General features: G+C 36.6%; 2 protein-coding genes across 2 annotated transcripts in view; one reads left to right on the top strand and one right to left on the bottom strand.

The window, feature by feature from the left end:
* Nucleotides 1-17,621, bottom strand: part of LOC111514100 (uncharacterized) — a 102,423-nt gene that overhangs the window by 62,652 nt on the left and 22,150 nt on the right. The window lies entirely within an intron of this gene.
* The window catches only part of LOC111515527 (cytochrome P450 9e2), a 63,119-nt gene continuing 57,498 nt past the window's right edge, over nucleotides 12,001-17,621 (top strand). The window contains 2 exon segments of the mRNA XM_074179352.1: nucleotides 12,001-12,109; nucleotides 12,176-12,379. Coding sequence (XP_074035453.1) covers nucleotides 12,066-12,109; nucleotides 12,176-12,379 — 248 coding nt within the window. The 5' untranslated portion in view covers nucleotides 12,001-12,065.

Genomic DNA, 17,621 nt, shown 5'->3' with positions numbered 1-17,621 from the left:
TCTAGCACTCAAGTGATTCAATTCTTCAAGAACGTCAAGGATATATGAAAGCGTCGAATCCTTTTCGATAACGTCCATTTACCACTTCTCGATCTTATCAATTACTAAAATCCATATTTATCTTCCCAACATCTCGCACACATATCTTGAAATTGCTTTTATGTTACATCTGGTGAACATGGTCGGAAAAAATATGATTGAGATTCATATCATCTTGTTTGAACATTACGATAAAATTTGCATTATCTCGTATCAATTTGCTTCGGAACTCGTGAATATGTTTGGGCTAAATAGAAACAATCCACATTTTTATGACGACCCATACTGAAATATGATCGTATAAACTATCCTGTTTCTCGCACATAACATCATCAAAAATGAATATTGAACAGGTTGGCGTTTGAAGCTCTACTATTTCACCTGCATTATTGGCAAAAGTGTAAAAACTCAACCCTTCGATTGGAGATAATACTTCACGTAAATACTCGTATTTTGGTTGATAAAGAGACTTTGAATAAAGATAAACATTTGCGAATCGTAATCTAGAGATGCGTTAGCCAAGAAAGATCAAACATTTGTCTTGCCACAGTTAGATGGTCCAATATCAGGCCGCGAATAGAAAGTGGAAGTAAAGATCCGTGACGTTGTTTGACACCGCTTCCCGATCCACCACCCACTTTTTCATCGAAATTATCGATGGAAAATTGCTGCTTCTGCTTCAATATGCGATTTGTATGACAGTTGGAGACTATATAAGCAGGGTTCCACATCGATTCCTTTATTTAAATAGGGGTTATGAGTCGATGCAGATCTACTGAATTGCATTCAAATAAAACTGGTGGAGGATTGATCAATTCCTCATCAATAATCTACCATTTGAATTACACTTACCTGGCTATCAGTATTGCGGTCCGGCACCAAATTGCAGAAAAGATTGTTGAGAGGTGATTCGGGTGTCAATCAGCTGGATTTTGCATGCAAAAAACACGATATTGCATATTCACAGAACCCCGATAATCTTGCAGCTAGACACATAGCGGATAAGGAGCTTGCAGAAAGTGCTTGGAATCGTGTCAAAGCAAAAGACGCTACTATTGGAGAAAAAGGAGCTGCTTGGCTAGTTACGAATATAATGAAAGGGAAACGCCGATTTGGTATGGGTTGTGACTCATCTCCCAAGCAGTCACACATTCGAAGAATAAAGCGTTCTATTAAGAAAAAAAAAGTTAAAAAAATATTGAAAGCTTCTAAGGTGATAGCTTTTGGTTCTGGGATCGTTCAGAAAGTGCGTGATGTTCTACACAAAGCGGGTGGAAGTGAATTTGTTGTCAAAAATTCTAAAAGAGCAGCTGAAATTGCACTCAAAGCAGCACGCAAATATATGAGGGCTGCAGGTGGGAAAAAGAAAATTCGCACACCGCGAATCATACCGATTCCTAAAATTGGTGGAATACTACCACTCATTCCAATTTTTGCTGGTTTATCAGCACTAGGTAGTTTAGCCGGTGCTACTGCTGGTATAACGAAAGCAGTTCAAGCAGCAAAAGCGAGTAGGGAGCAGTTGAGTGAGACAAATCGCCATAATAAACACATGGAGGCAATTGCTATAGGTAAACAAGGAAGTGGTATCTACTTGAAGCCTTACCGCAAAGGATTAGGAGTCTATTTGAAACCTCAAAATTCAAAAAACTCATAAATTTGCTACCTAAAAGAGCTCTCTCCAATATCGACCTCAACTATTACGCTAAGAAAATGACGATTCCATATTTTCGGGGGGTATATATGCGTGACGATTTACCAAAATCAGGACCACTCCGATATGAATCTGCCATAGTAAATTTGAATAGTCGACATGGTCAAGGGACACATTGGGTAGCATATAGAAAAAGGGGAACTTCGATAAAATATTTTGATAGTTTTGGCGATTTACCCCCTCCCAAAGAACTGATTCACTATTTTTATATGGGTTCGAATCCTATCAATACTATCACATAAACTATAAGCGTGAACAACGATTCAACACAGTATGGTGTGGCCATTTGTGTTTGAAGTTTCTTCAGAACAAGACATGGAGTTAACACCAGTACAGGATAGGGAGAGTATCAAGAGGATGAGTCATTCATTGATCGCATATTCCAGAGTACGCACTTTACAAAAAATGAGTAAAGAACAACTCGCTGATATGCCGAAAGAGGTGTTGATTGGGTGTGCATCACATGAAATTGCATCTGTATGAGATAAGTTACCACAAAACCTACAAAATGATATTGATGTCTTGAAGTATCAGTACTGTCAAGAGCATTACAATGATTCCAGCGGTAGCAGTAGTAATTCCGATATGAATGATGGTCCACCTACAAGAAAAATTTTTTTGTTGTTATTGTAAAGTGAATGATGTAAATGTAGTCACACATAATGATATGGATAGACCACCGAAAAAGCGACGATTGGTCCACAATTTCTGCTGTCAGCAATAAAAAGACATGAATCATCGAAAATTCGTCAGTCATGTCACGCACGTTTTCATTGTCGGGACACTCTAGCGAGTTGAGTGCCAACTTCTACCCACCCATCGAATTGGATACCAATAGTAATTATGGTCTGGGATTACATGGTTTCTACTCCTACAATTCCATATTCAATGTAGATGCTAAGAATAATGTTATCGGCTATTCGAAGACAATTATCTCACCCCCCCACTATTATAAAAATTCCACCTGGGGCATATGAAATTGATGAAATTAATAAGGTGATTCAAAGATTCATGAAATCCAAAGAAGTGCAACTAGAAAATGGAATTGAAGAAAATATCGACGAAGTATTTCTCCTACGTGCAAACAACAACACTCTGAAATGTGAAATGCGATCGAAATATTATGTTGTATCCTGAAAGTTGTCAGGATCAGACCAAGGTGTGGAAATTGTTTATATATCTATGTGTGGAAATTATAACACCGCTACGTTATTTTAACTGTTTAATGTCGCACTCCAATTGTCAACTGCCCATGTGTCCTGCTTATCGCAGGTCGACCGAAAAGGTACAAAAAAGGATATTGTTTTTATATGTAAAGATAAATGAGCAAACCAATATATGACATATTACATTCATCTCAAACATGAAAACAGCATTGCTGAACTTCTAGGATTCGATGACAATGTTTTCAATTGTGGTGAAATACATGAATCAACATTGCCCGTGAATATCAATAAGGTGAGGATTATTCGTGTGGATTGTAATGTCACAGCTGGAGCATATTCGAATGGCGATGAAATCCATAGCATCTTTGAATTTGATATTGATGTAGAGCCCGGTTACAAACTCACCAAGGAGCCACAAAATATTATTTATATGCCAATCCGACTGGTGGTCGTCAGTACCTCGACAATATCACTCTTCGCATATTGGATGATAATGGTAATCTGATCAATTTCAATGGTGAAAAAATAATAGTCAAATTGGAATTGATAAAGCTATAATAATCATCATTTCTCATATATTTATTCACAACATCGACGACAGTCATTAGTAACAATCATCGTTTCTCATACGTTGATTCAGAACATCGATGACTGTCATTAGTGTATCATAAAGAAAATGAGTAAAGGAAGCATCGATAAGTTTGGTCGCAGAAGTAAGGCAGTTTCAAATACTGTTTTGCGTGGGCAGCCTGGAGTTGGTTTCAAATTAACAACCGATGGAAACTTTGATATGGAAAATAAACGTTTGAAAAATATAGCAGAGCCTGAAGAGAGTACGGATTGTGTTAATCGAGGATATGTCGGTTTTTACATCTCAAAGATGAGAGGAGAATTAGATACTGATATTGACAAAATTAATTTGAAATTAGATGGAGTAGAAAAATATTCCGTATCAGTGAGGGAAGATCTCATTACGCTTGGACTGAAATTAGTAGAATTTGTAAAAAAGTATGAGCATATGGATAAGGATATCAAATCGCTGCAATCTGATTTGAAAAAACAACCCTCGATAAGCATTCAAACGATCGAGCAAAAACGATGGTGAGCGATGATCATCTGTGAAAAAAGTCAATATAAAGCTGAAGTTGATCAAATTGTTACTCAGTATTGTTACTTCCTAACGCTGAGCAGGTGATATTCATTGATGGAACTATAAATTCTGCGATTATCGTTTCTAAAAATGGGGTTGTGCTTCAATAGTCAGCGATTGCCGCAGCGGCAGCAGTTGAGTCAGCATAATGTATTTGGTGGAGGTTATGATCATGTGCATTTAAAGAAGCGAAAATCCAGCAGTCGATTCATTCCACGTATATCTGCCAAACGGTCAAGATATAGAATAAGTGCTAGTAGCCTGAACTTTCTCAAATCTATTGGCTTGAAGGTGCGATATAAAAAATAGTAATAACATGGCGACAATCACCACAAGTGATAAATTGGAAGTGTTCGAGGAGCCCATGTTCGACCATTCCCTCATCAGCCTTCATGAGCATACATATAAGCCGTATGGTTCACCATATTACAAAAATTCAGATGAAATACGAATTCCAATCAATTATCAAGATCTCATACTCGATATTGCAGATAGTTACATTTATATCGAGGGGAAGTTCACACCATCTGATGCCACAAAGCGGTGCTACCTATCCAATAATGCTCTCGCCTTTCTCTTCGACGAAATTCGCTATGAAATGGGTGGTGAGCAAGTGGTTGTTGTTCGAAAACCTGGCATAACTACCACAATGAAAACGATGATATCATTCGGAAAAACGCATGCAAATTCGCTACTACCGATAGGATGGGGACTCGATGTGAATAAACAAGATATATTCGATCCCGTTAGCAATGTATTCAGTGGTAAATTACCCTTGAAGTATCTCATGGGTTTTGCTGAAGATTACAATAAGGGGATAATGAATGTGAAGCAGGAGCTCATTGTGATTATAGCTCGCTCATTCAAAAATTCATTCATTGGGGAAGTTGATGCAGATTTGGAAATCAATAAAATAGAATGGAGAATCAGGCACATTGTGCCGGAAGATCGACAGAAACTGAAACTATTGAATCGCATAAATAAAAATGGTAATAATGCTAAAGTGAAGGTGGCTTATCGTATGTGGGACCTTTATGAATTACCCACACTTCGTGATACATCCTCGGATATATGGGCGGTGAAGACAACCAGCAGCCTCGAAAGACCACGATATATCATCATCGGCTTTCAAAACACCGACCAATCCGAAAATATGTCAAAAGATGTAACGAAATTCACACATGTGAATATTAATAATATTCGACTATCTCTGAACTCTGAAGTATACCCATATGAGCGTTGGAATCTGGATTTCGACAAGAAGTTAGACTCATCAGCTTACTATGCATATGAAAACTTCCAACGTAGCTACTATTATAAAACTATGAGTGAACCGATGATGGATATTGGTAGCTTTCGCAACAACCCACTATTCATTATCGACTGCTCCCATCAACCCGAAGCTATGAAGTCATCCACTGTCGACATCAAAATAGAATTCGAAACACGCAAGGTGAAGTTTCCAGCAAACACCAAAGTATATGCACTCATCCTCCACGATGCTGTTCTATCATATAATGCTCTTAATGGCTCTGTTCAAACTGGATTGTAATAAGATTGACATGTAATATGCTATGAAATATTCGATATTGATGAATAATAAAACACTCAATAATTATGTTATATCTTTTATTCACCAAACAATTAGATACAAACAAATATGGATTGAAACATTATTTTATTCACAAACATATACAACAGATTTCAAATATTTACAACACCATCATTTATCGCTTCTTCCAGTTGCGGGTTGGGACTCTGTGGTTCCAATTGATATTTCTCTATGATATTTTGCGGTGGGTAGGTGCATATGTCTTGAAGAAAATGTTTCAAGTCTGCTTCAATTATTAACTCACAGAACTCATCCAAATTTCTACTCCAATATGAATATTTATGACACAATGCCACACCGAGTTCATACTTCTCACTAAGCTCCAAAAGTTTTCGCACCTCTTCAGCATCGTAACATACACTCAAATCATAATTTGATGAAGGTAGAGCATCAAAACTCAGATCAGCCATCTCCCAAGCCATTTTTCTTATGGCGGAATCCAAATCCACTGCTTCCGGCCACTCTTGGGCTGAATATTGCATCCACATATTTATAGAATGGTGAGTTCTGAAAATTCATAAATGGCATTCATTAGTTTGCAAATAATATAAAAAAAATACTCACTTGAAATCTGACTATGTCTATGAAGTGACCAAGTTGATACATATTTTATATTAATCTACCATATTTTCACTATTTACAAAAAAAATTCATAATTTCAAAATGTTCAATCTAAAACATTGAATTTCATCAATGATCGGGTTTTAGCACCAGGATAATCCTGCGAACTTTGACCCATATAAGTAAGTGTGAATTTGGCTTTGGATGAATTCACTTCACGAATGAAGTCTTCTGGTAATTGCTCTGTGACACGTTTTGGAAGCCATGCTTTAAAAGGAGTATCACTTTCCTCATCCAATAAAACTACTTGAATTGATTTACCATATCGTGTGGAATACATTGACATTCTTTCAATTTTATATTCTTTATCAATAACCAGAGCGTTTATAGGTTTCTGCTCTGAAGCTTCACTTTGTTGAATTATAGAAAAATTAATTTTTTCAATGTCAAATTTCAAATTATCCATATTCATAAATATAGTGAAATTACGGTTAATTAAAATAAAATATATATTCACCTCACTGACGAAAACGCCCTCTCGGATGGGTTGATACTCGTTGTCTTCACTTTGGAATTCGACAAATACTTCTGTTTACCTATTTGGGTATTTTAGAGTGTCTAAACTGAATGTGGAAGCATGATATTCTGAACTTATATAGGAATTACCAACAAGGAGGGGGCAACGCCGAACCCCACTGTTCAAGGTTATATTCTGTGCACGTCACGATTTCATTCAAGGTCAACATTCAATGCCATGGAGCAAGCTCAAGGTAGTCGAAGTGTCGAACGTCAAGGTCAAACCCCACACTCAAGGTCAAACACCGCATTCAATCTCATACTATTTGTACGACGTTCAAGGTTAGGTGACGTCATACGATATTCTGAACTTATATAGGAATTACCAACAAGGGAGTGGACAACGCCGAACGCCCACTGTTCAAGGTTATATTCTGTACACGTCACGATTTCATTCAAGGTCAACATTCAATGCCATGGAGCAAGCTCAAGGTAGTCGAAGTGTCGAACGTCAAGGTCAAACCCCACACTCAAGGTCAAACACCGCATTCAAGCTCATACTACGTGTACGACGTTCAAGGTTAGGTGACGTCATTCAAGGTCGTGTGACGTCTCAAGGTCAAAAGGGTGGGGGGAGGCGTTCAGTCGGCATTAGCACCCTACTGTCATTGTATTTATGTGTATATATTCTATTTTGTTAACCTAACCTGTAAACTTGTACTTTAGGAGTAACTTTTTTTTGTAGTAAGATTGTGGGGTTTTTCACCACACCAGACACGTCCAATCCATTGTATAAGAGGAAAACGGATTAAATAAAATTTGATTTGATTTGATTTGATCCCTGTTTCTTGCCCTTACACTTTCGAACTACATACAATTTTCTACATACTAAAATCAGAATAAAATTATTCGGACACTACCTTACTGAAATATCGCCATGGATATTACAAAACTGAAATCTTCGATGAAAATATGTTTTCCAACTGGTAACCATTTCATACCTAGGAACCGAAAAATAAATAATACAATTTTCACACAAGATCACGTTGACGAGACAACATGCGTCTTGTATCAATGTAGAATTTATTACAGGGCGGCCAACAGATCTTTCAGGCCAGCAGTGCGGCGAATAGCTGCGACTCATCCTTCACACTTTGAGCTGCTGACCAGCACGTTTTGGATAGAATGTTAGTGGCTGCTAAGATATCACTAGTGAGGCGATTGAGAAGTATTGCGGAAAACCTCAGGTTCTGCGCGAAATATCATCGCCTATTTCCAGAGCCTCCGCGTGTTGTGTATAATCCGCCGACCGCTGATCAGCTAGAATCCTTCTGGAAGGACATCTATGGACACCCGCAACCACTGAACTCAGACACTCCAGCCCTAGCACAACTCGAAGCTTTTATAACCTGAGCTCAATAGACTGCGCCACCTGATAATCACGGATGACGTTACAAAAGCCCTTGTGGGTTCCAAGAACTTTGCTGCTTCAGGCCCAGATGGGCTGAATACTTGTTGGTGAAGAGAACTACCAAGCACCCACCGCCATCTGGCCAGAATATTCAACTCATGGTTGGATGGAGAGCAACCGTTGAGACCGCCTAAGAATTACAGACCAATAACATACTTGAATTCGTATCATGAGTTGTTTACGAGTACCTTGTAAACACGAATACTCACCGCAGTTGATCAAGTATTCGAATAAATATATGAGCAGAGAGGGTCGAAGGGGTGAGTTGCTGTTTCTTGATAAATGTTTAATGCAGCTTTCGATACAGTATGACCGTAACCTCTCTATGGTCTGGAATCTGGAAAGACGTATAACTACCTTGGGATGAAACAACCCACTTACAAGAGGTATCAATAGTAAATCATTCTCTACGCCACAAGTATCAGCACAAACTCCGATAGACTCAGTCCTCGGAACTATTGAGGAGAAAAAAAGTGGCTAGTACGAATATGCTTGCCATTCCAATCTCACTCTACTCGTTTGAAGTCGTGAAATAGACCCAAAAAGAGCTGTATCAACTCAACGTAAAGACCAGAAAAATGATGCATCTCCACAGGAGTTTGCATTTCAAATCGTCCGTTTCACGGTTGTACTTTCTTCGACAATGGGAAGGTCATGGACTTATGAGTTTGGAGTATCTACATAACAGAATGGTATTGGATGGAACCTATACAGTCAGCAAGAATTTGAATCCCATTCTCTGAATACTTTGGGACCATGGTAGAGCATTTTTTAGGGCAGCTGGTGTAGTTGGTTTAGTTTTCGACAATGAACAAGATTATCACAACTCTACTACCGAGTTGGAACCTGTCCAGCAAAAAGTCTATTTAAAAGCCTCACTTCTGCGACAACACAAGGATGAGCCAATGCGTGTGGTCTTTTCCAACATAATTGAGACCTCAGCTCATCAAAGAGCCTGACCTTCGCTTTTTTCAGGTCGAGTGAGCTGAACTCGGAAACTGATGGGTTCAGCGTGGCCTGCCAGAATAGTGTCTTCATCATCTCGATCTACCGAAGTCGCGTGATGAAAATTGAGTTTCTGAAACTAGGTGCAGGGCCTGCCGCGAGGTGCCTAAGACCGCTCATGGCCTTACACTCTTCGAATTCAAAAATAGTTATCACAAGCTGCATGTGAACTTCATGAGAACTTGCAGGTACAACTTTGATTTGGCCGACAAGAGTTTCCTAAACAAGCTGGTGGAAAAAACATTTGCAGTATTGGTAGATAAGAGAACTGATTGCGAATGATCCTGTACAAACCGGAAAAAATACTCGTATGACCCTCGCATGGATGAGAAAGTGAACGACGACAAAGTTGTGGACGATCCTCCTGAATTCCCCAATTTGAAGTTGAAACCATAGTGTAGGTGACATGATGGGCATTTTCAAATCGTGGGACCATAATGACAAATACGAAAATGACAGTATTCAATTTTTTGCAAAAATTGGTCAGTTTTTGAATAACTATATTTTAGAAATAGTTGTCCGTATACGTTAACAAATAATCAGTGCACTATTCTGAACTGGATGCAAACTTTCGAATATCCCATTGGAAATATAATTTCTGTGACATCAATGATACCCTCATACTAACAAAATCGGCACAAAGATAGAATCATCATATAGAGCAAGTATGTTATCAAAACAAGTCTGAAAACTGTACCGAAGGGAGTAAAATACATATGAGAAAATGATTATTGCGTAATGAAATGTCAAAACGTCCATCTCTTTTAATGTTTCTACACAGTAGATTGACTTCAGTGTAGTCCTACTGCTGGAAAAACGAGAAGCTAAGCTCAACTGAGGTATCTAGCATAGATTTCTGTCAGATATAATTCAATTACCAGCATGGCATTAGCCAGAGAAGTAGTTGTTTTTCTGGAACCTGCTGTTGGATGAACGAAAAACATCTGCAAGATGTGAGCTGTGAGCTAGCTTTCCTAAATATATACATATTTGATATAATTCGAATTCCAGTTGTTTTCCGGTATGCATTCACCAGAACCTAATACTGTGTAGGTACGTTGGGATAAATGTTTCGAGATTTCATTACGATATATTTATTTTCTCATAACTATGTAATCATTTGATTCCGGCTGTCCATCTGCCTTAACGTCATGCACTCCAAAACTATCGAACGAATTTTCATACGGTTTTTACCAGCTTCAACGTCGTAAGCGACCTTCGATATGGTTCCCATGAGCATAGATCGGTAGGCTATATGCCATTTATTTATGGAAGAATACAATCGTCAACTCGCAGAATATCGTACTGTTGCATTAGATATTTCCAATGCCTCAGACGATGCCTGGCATGAGGACTTATAGTTTGTGAAATAATTTTTGTTCGGGAATCTTCAGCTTTTCAAAAAATCTCACATGAATTTTAACGAAGATCTGGATAAAATTTCAGCTTGTGGTGACAATAAGCATATTGAATGCCAAGAAAACCACGGCATTAGTTTAATCGGAGTAGGATGATCTGGCGGAAACGAAGGTAATAACAGTAAGGCAGCTCCTCAGAAACTCCCGCTAGTTCGAACTGGAAAGTTGAAAATGTCTTAGAAAAAACCTTTTGTATATTAAAAAATCACCAATCAGAGACACTTTCACACAGGGCCGTAGCGAAAAGGAAAACCAAGGGGGGGGAAATCCAAATTTTCCCAACTCCACCAGCAAAATTTCCCAACTTTCGAAGAAATGAAAGCCGAGGGATTAGTTACTACTTTAATATATCAATTTTCTTACTTAGCTATCCAAAGATTGGCTGAATGCTTATGCCCGTTAGGGTATGCACAAACAAAAATAAATTTGGTGATTATGAAAATGATAATGGGAATTATTCTACTTCGGAGCCAGGTCCTTGGTCTTCCACCATATCCACCATGTGTAGGAATATTCAATTAAAATGAAAGGAAACAACACTTAAATAATATTGTGCTTATTGTTTTCTACTATTATTTTTTCCAAGTCGGAAAAATAGCGAAAAGTTGGAAATTTTGTAAAATTGTCACTTCAAAATTTGTGGACTATTCAGGACTGTTTTTTTACTTGGGAGAAATTAAACTTTTTTGAAGATTTCAAACAACTCAGAATTCTCTTCAAGTTACGCATGTTGGGAAATCTCAACCTTCTCCTGGTTCTTTCCCTTTTCTTATTACCTCTCCTTTTCTTTACCTCTCCTTTTCTTTACCTCTCCTTTTCTTTTCTCTCACTTTTTTTTTAATTTCAATTCATTTTTTTACTATTATTTTTTTCTATCTTCATGGGCCAAAATTTTCCAACTTTTCTCAACTTTTTCCCAATCGAAAAAGCAGGGGAGGGAGGCTCCCCCCACCCCCCATGGCGATGGCCCTGTTCACAGGAAGGGTTCAAATGACTTGTCGACTTGATCCCACCGAGAGCGGATTATGTCAGTCTATACACCTTCTATCACCTTCTATCACTTAATTGAATACATTTCAAAGTTGAATTGAAATTGAATACATTTCATCTAAACGGCATTTTCGTCCAATGAAATTTCTGAAATTGTTTCCTCAATGAATATAGGTAATCCCCAGCATCTCTGTAAAAAATAATCATGTGAATGAATATAGTAAATTGGTAAATTAATCCTTTATTATTCCTATTAGCTCATAAGCTCCGGAATGAGTGCTGGCAACTTATGTAAAATGGGTGGCCTACACTAAGTCAGTATTTTAAAGTTGAATCAGACAAAAGTTACCGAAAGGTTGAACTGTTGTACAAGTTGTATAAACGAATGGCAGAGAATTATGCTTATTTTGGTAGGAATTCTGAATGGAGAATGCCTTTAGACGTAACATTCGACAATTCAGTCCGAGGTACGAGTAACTTCGTCTCCGTTGTTGATATGTGAAGAGAAATCGAGGTAATCGAATCGTTTTCAGTGTAAATATTAATATGTTGGTGTGTCTCCTCATTGTCGGCTTGGCTTATTTAGTGTTTTCGAAGTTCATCAGACCTGTGCTCTATTGGAAAAAGAAAAACATTTTTTATGTTACACCGTGGAAAGGATTCCTTCGGGTACTCTTTGGTCCAAAATCTTTTTTTGAATTGATTGTAGAAGCGTATAGGAGATTCCCAGAAAAGAGGTATGTCACATTATGCATAATTTTTTAATTACTTCAATTTCATGCATGTGCTGTTATGTAAAGTTTGTTTAAACTATCGGACTGTGTTACTAGAAGCCACATTATTTCTTCATAAATTTCAAAATTATGATTCACATATAATTTCAACAAGAATTTACGATAGACATATGTATTGAATTATTTAGCATAATTTCGCAAGATTCTTTTAATAACATGCTAATATTCAAGATAGTTATTCTTTATTATATGTGGAAAAAATATATACTTACGTTCCGAATAGTTTTTTTTGAGGGAAAAATTTTTACAACTTTGATATGAGCTAAGATATTTATTTAATAAAAATCATTTTAGCCGGTGGCGTCAGTGCGACATTTGTACTGAGTCATTTTTGAAAAAAAAGTGATACACCACTGCTTTCTCTCGAACTAAAAGTCACCATTCACTTTTGAGAATGTGGCATCTTAATTTTATTTTTTTTTTGGATGCGGTTTTTGTAAAAAAAACATTATTCCTCACGTTGTTATGAAATGGGGTAAAATTAAGGATTGAAAACATATTTATTGAGTGAAAAAGAGATTTCGTTTCATTAACAAAACAAATTCTGACGATTTTTCACGATTTGTACTCGTATAGTTGTCACATGTTTGAAATGTTAAATATCAAGAAATAATTATAGTTCAAAAAACTGAAAAACACGCTTTTAAAAAACATCGAACTAAAAAGTTAAAAATATTTTTTAATAAGCTTAAAACAAAAAGAACGAAAAATACTAGTAGTATTGTGAAAAAAGCGACGGGCCCTTGATATACAAAAAATATGGCACAAAGCTCCCACGTTTTTTTCACAATAATACTAGTATTTTTCATTCGTTATTATTTTAAGCTGATTAAAAAATATTTTTAACTTTTTAGTTCGATGTTCTTTGAAAGCGTGTTTTTTAGTTTTTTAAACTTTATTTATTTTTCATGTTTTAGTTTCGTATGCTATAAAAGTGTGTTTTTTCGCCTCTTTGAACTATATTTATTGTATTTCGTTTCGAAAAATGACCATTGATATTTCCCGATTCCGTAGAGGGAGCCTGAAAAGCTACCAAGCCCCAAGCAGCAGGCGCGCGTGTTAATGAAAAAAATACTTTTTTCAAATGAAGAAATACATGTAAAGTGAATTCGAATTATATCAAGGATGTTACGTACAGCGCCATCTGCCCGCTAATAGATTAAGCAATAATGTCGAAAATTTTGTCAAATACAGATCCCGATATGAAATGAGAAGGGGAGTTACAAACAAACAAACATACATACAGGTGAAGCTAATAAAAGCGTGTTAATTAATAAAAATAAGATACTCAGTTCGTTATACGAATTCTGATATTATAGAAATGTATTGCAACCGTAGAGTCGCTATGGTTCAAAAACTGTTTTTTTTTAAACTCATGGGTGTAATTATAAGCTGTGATGTCAATCATACAACTCAGGCCTTTGGTAAGTGATGCTACCACTAACCCGAGCAAATTTCGCAAAAGCAGACCGGCAGCCCAGACGTATCCGGGATGGAGAACTCATCTCTACTCAGGTGCCGAAAATGGGACTGTTTGGCCTCTCGTCAGTGCAAGGTAGTGTTCTACATCAACAGAGTGCAGAGGGGGCGATGGGAGATATTGTCGGCCTAATGTGAACATTGCATAAGTCCAATTCTTCACAAAATTAGTTTTTAGCTCTATCTGTTAGCGAAGCAGCGTATATATACATTCAAATCAAATAACTATCTAAAAAGTATTCAGATGGCACTAGAAACAGAAGTATGAAATGCACGGAAGTCCCACTCGTTATACATCAATAAGAAAGTTGCCTAAGTCCTAGTAAGTGTACTTTGATGGTTCTGTCTCTGTTCGGTGTCGTGCTTTTTAGTTTGTCAGACTTTAAATTAGCCGTTATTTTATCAGACTGAGATTCAATATCACTAAGGTAAGTAAATACTATATAAATTTAAGCTTTTGAAATGTGTTAACATATATTAGACTGGATTAATGTTATTTTTGTAAACTTAGGGAGTTGTGCATTTTTCACGCTGATGATATATTTATAACTCACGGGAGTTATGCATGTTTCAAAGCCTTTTGAATATCAATTATAACTGTAGAGATGACTTTTACCAGGGGCTCTATAACCTGGGGGCTTCTTTACAGGAATATTTTTACCAGTGGCTTTACACTTTGTGGCTGAAGATAACAAATATTTTGTTGTAGCTATGGATCGTAGGTCAAGATGTTTCAAACTGATGAGTTTAACAAAACATCCGGCCAACGCTTTGAAGGACATAACTAACGATTGTTCTGGAACATCAACTCGTGATTCTATAGAATCAAACACGACAATGAAACTGTTCAAAGACAAAGATCAAGACAATCATACTAATACAAAGAGCGCGAAAAATGAAAAGTGTTTTGCGGAAGAATACGAGGAAAAGCTACAGTCGGCTCTAGAAGAATCAGAACAAGAAATTCATTTGACAGAAAACATTTTAGACCTAGGGAAAATAATGATTCATCATCCAGCTTTCTCAACAATGCAGTAATATTCGGTATAGAGCAAACGGATACAAACTTTAATAGTTTTATTTGTACCGATGAGATGTTCAATCCCAATACAACGAAGGATATAGACGCGCCAACAGAAACTCCTATGGATTTCGAAAAAAACCTACCAGAAAAAAATATTAGCAATGGAGATAATGATTCAGAAGAAGCAACAAATAATCCAGAAGAAGTAGATAACGAAAACAATGACCCTACATATCAAATCGGCAATGATAGGGAACAACATTTTGATGAAGAAAATAATGATTCTAGTGAAGAAGTTTCACGAAAAAAGGAAAAAAGAAGATTTTCTTATCCTGCAGAATGGAAATAAAATACTAATGAAGTAAATAGAGAGAAAGGGGTCGAGTATATGGGTAGAAAAAATAACAAATTCGACAGAAAGAAAACTAAGAGAGTAATGAAACCGAGATATATGTATTCAAACAAACCATTGAAAAACCGGTAAATAAATAGTAATTCAGTGTTGCAAATTGACGGATTAAGAGCGAAAAATAATTTTCGCGAAGTTTTGGTCCCTCTCGTGGCCTGAGAAGAAGTAATACATTTCTGCGAAAGTCTTGAAAAATGAAACGAAAAGATCAACGCATAGAAAGGAAGCGGAAGTAAGCTAGAAGACATCTTCGTATAGGTGTTTTCTTGAAAACAAAAGCGAAAAAATTAGAGTTTGTAAGCTCATGTTCTGCAATACGTTAGGAATTTCTATGAGAATCATATCAGAGTGGATAAAAGACGAAATGTATAGCCCAGCCAAAAGTGAAAATGAAACAGAATAGTGATAAAAATATACAAAAAACCTTCACGTTTCGATGAAGGAATGCCAAATTTGAAAAAATTCTTTAAAGATATGCCTAAACTTGAATCACACTATTGTCGAAAATCGTCAACAAAACTATATATAGAGCCAACGTTCTAAACCAAATCAGAGCTTTATTTGCTGTATAAAGATTGTGTGTAGAACATAATATAACTACATTATCCATTGCCACATTCTCAAACATGTTTGAAAATCTGAGTTTAGCATTGTTTTTGCCAAAAAAAAGACAAATGCGATGTCTGCATAAGCTGCAAGATGATGGACCTACAGTCAGTACTTTTGTGTCTGAAATCGAACGTATCAGCTCTGTACTCTAGCCATCTTTGTACTCTGAACAAAGATGGCTATTGTTTTCTCTGGCATGGAGGTCAAGGGGAGCTCAGTGCCAACTGTTTTTCATCAATAATTTGTAACTTCTTGATAAGTAATGTAATTCCCCAGATTGAGACAATGCAACAAATAATATTATATAGTGACGGTTGTAGCGTAGATAGTGTAGATACATGTTGGTATCATCCAGAAATATTTAGAAAAGGCCACACCCAAATGGAGTGCGACTCTATGCATTCTACCATAGAGAGTCAACTAAAAGGTAGAACCATCAATGTGCCAGCCGATTATGTCTCCCAATGTAAATTGGCTCGAAAAAATCTTAAACCGCATGAGGTGATCTATTTAGATTACACTTTTTTCAAAGACTTCAGTAAACTCAATTTAATAAAATGAATTAGACCTGGATTCAAAGTTGGTGATCCAACTGTTAACAATCTTAGAGCACTGAAGTATAATCCGGATGGTAAAATCGAGTTTAAGATTAAACATTCCCAGAAATTTCAAGATATGCCTATAAGATTAAAACCAAATTCAAATTATGTATCAATTGACTTTCTTCCTTCATTGTACAAAGAAGAATTGAAAATTAAAAAAGAAAAGTTTTTCATGTTGTTTCATTAGTACTTATTTTCGATTCAATAAAAATAATGCCTTAGGTATGTAAATAATAGCGTTGTTTCATTAGATGAAATCTGCATAAGTCCCTCTTCGTACTGGATATAAGAATGAATTTTGAATAACTCCTTTATTTTTCAACAGGTAAGTATTATAAAAAGAATCAATACTTGATAGCAGTTCCCTAAATGTATTTTTCATCCAAATTTCATTTTCACCCAGATTACATTATTTTTAAATTATTAAAATAGTTTTTTGTTCTCCTGTAAAACTGAGGTTCTTGGACTTGTGCAATTTTCACATTAGGCCGACGAAATATGTTGCTTGTCGTTGGCTTCAGCTTTATTCAAAGTATGATAAAAAGTCTGAAAAAATTTGATTTTCAATAATGGAAAATCATCGACCCCGTGTTGATGTAAGACACTACCTTGCACTGACGAGAGGTCAAATAGCCTGAAACAAGTCTGCAAGTACCCGTTTCAATAATTGAGTCGATTCTGGCAGTTGTATCACCAAAAGCATATGTCTTCTGTGAAGGATCCTGCACTATTTGTTGGATATAATCCAACGCCCTTCGTGGTATTAGCGAGGGAAGTAAATGTTTTCTAATAGGTGTCAGTACATGAACCTGCTATGTAGGTAAGTTATTGTACCTTTGGATAATTCGTTCTTGAGGGTGGTAGAAGAGTATAATTAGACCGTCAAATTGGAATTCAAGAAAAAGACATGTGCAACTATTCATCTCAACGAAGAATAAAATTGCTACTACAAATATGCCTGCCATTCCGATCTCACTCTAATGGAGTAGTGAAGTGGACTCGGAAGAAATAAAGTTCTAAAAATGAGGTATTTCAATGAGAGTTTACAACCCAAATCGCCTG

This window comes from Leptinotarsa decemlineata, unplaced genomic scaffold (assembly GCF_025532065.1).
Source record: "Leptinotarsa decemlineata unplaced genomic scaffold, Ldec_3_MD MMD2_tig00005462_RagTag_RagTag, whole genome shotgun sequence".
In the NCBI taxonomy this organism is placed as follows: Eukaryota; Metazoa; Arthropoda; class Insecta; order Coleoptera; family Chrysomelidae; genus Leptinotarsa; species Leptinotarsa decemlineata.
This window is presented reverse-complemented; position numbering and strand designations above follow the sequence as displayed.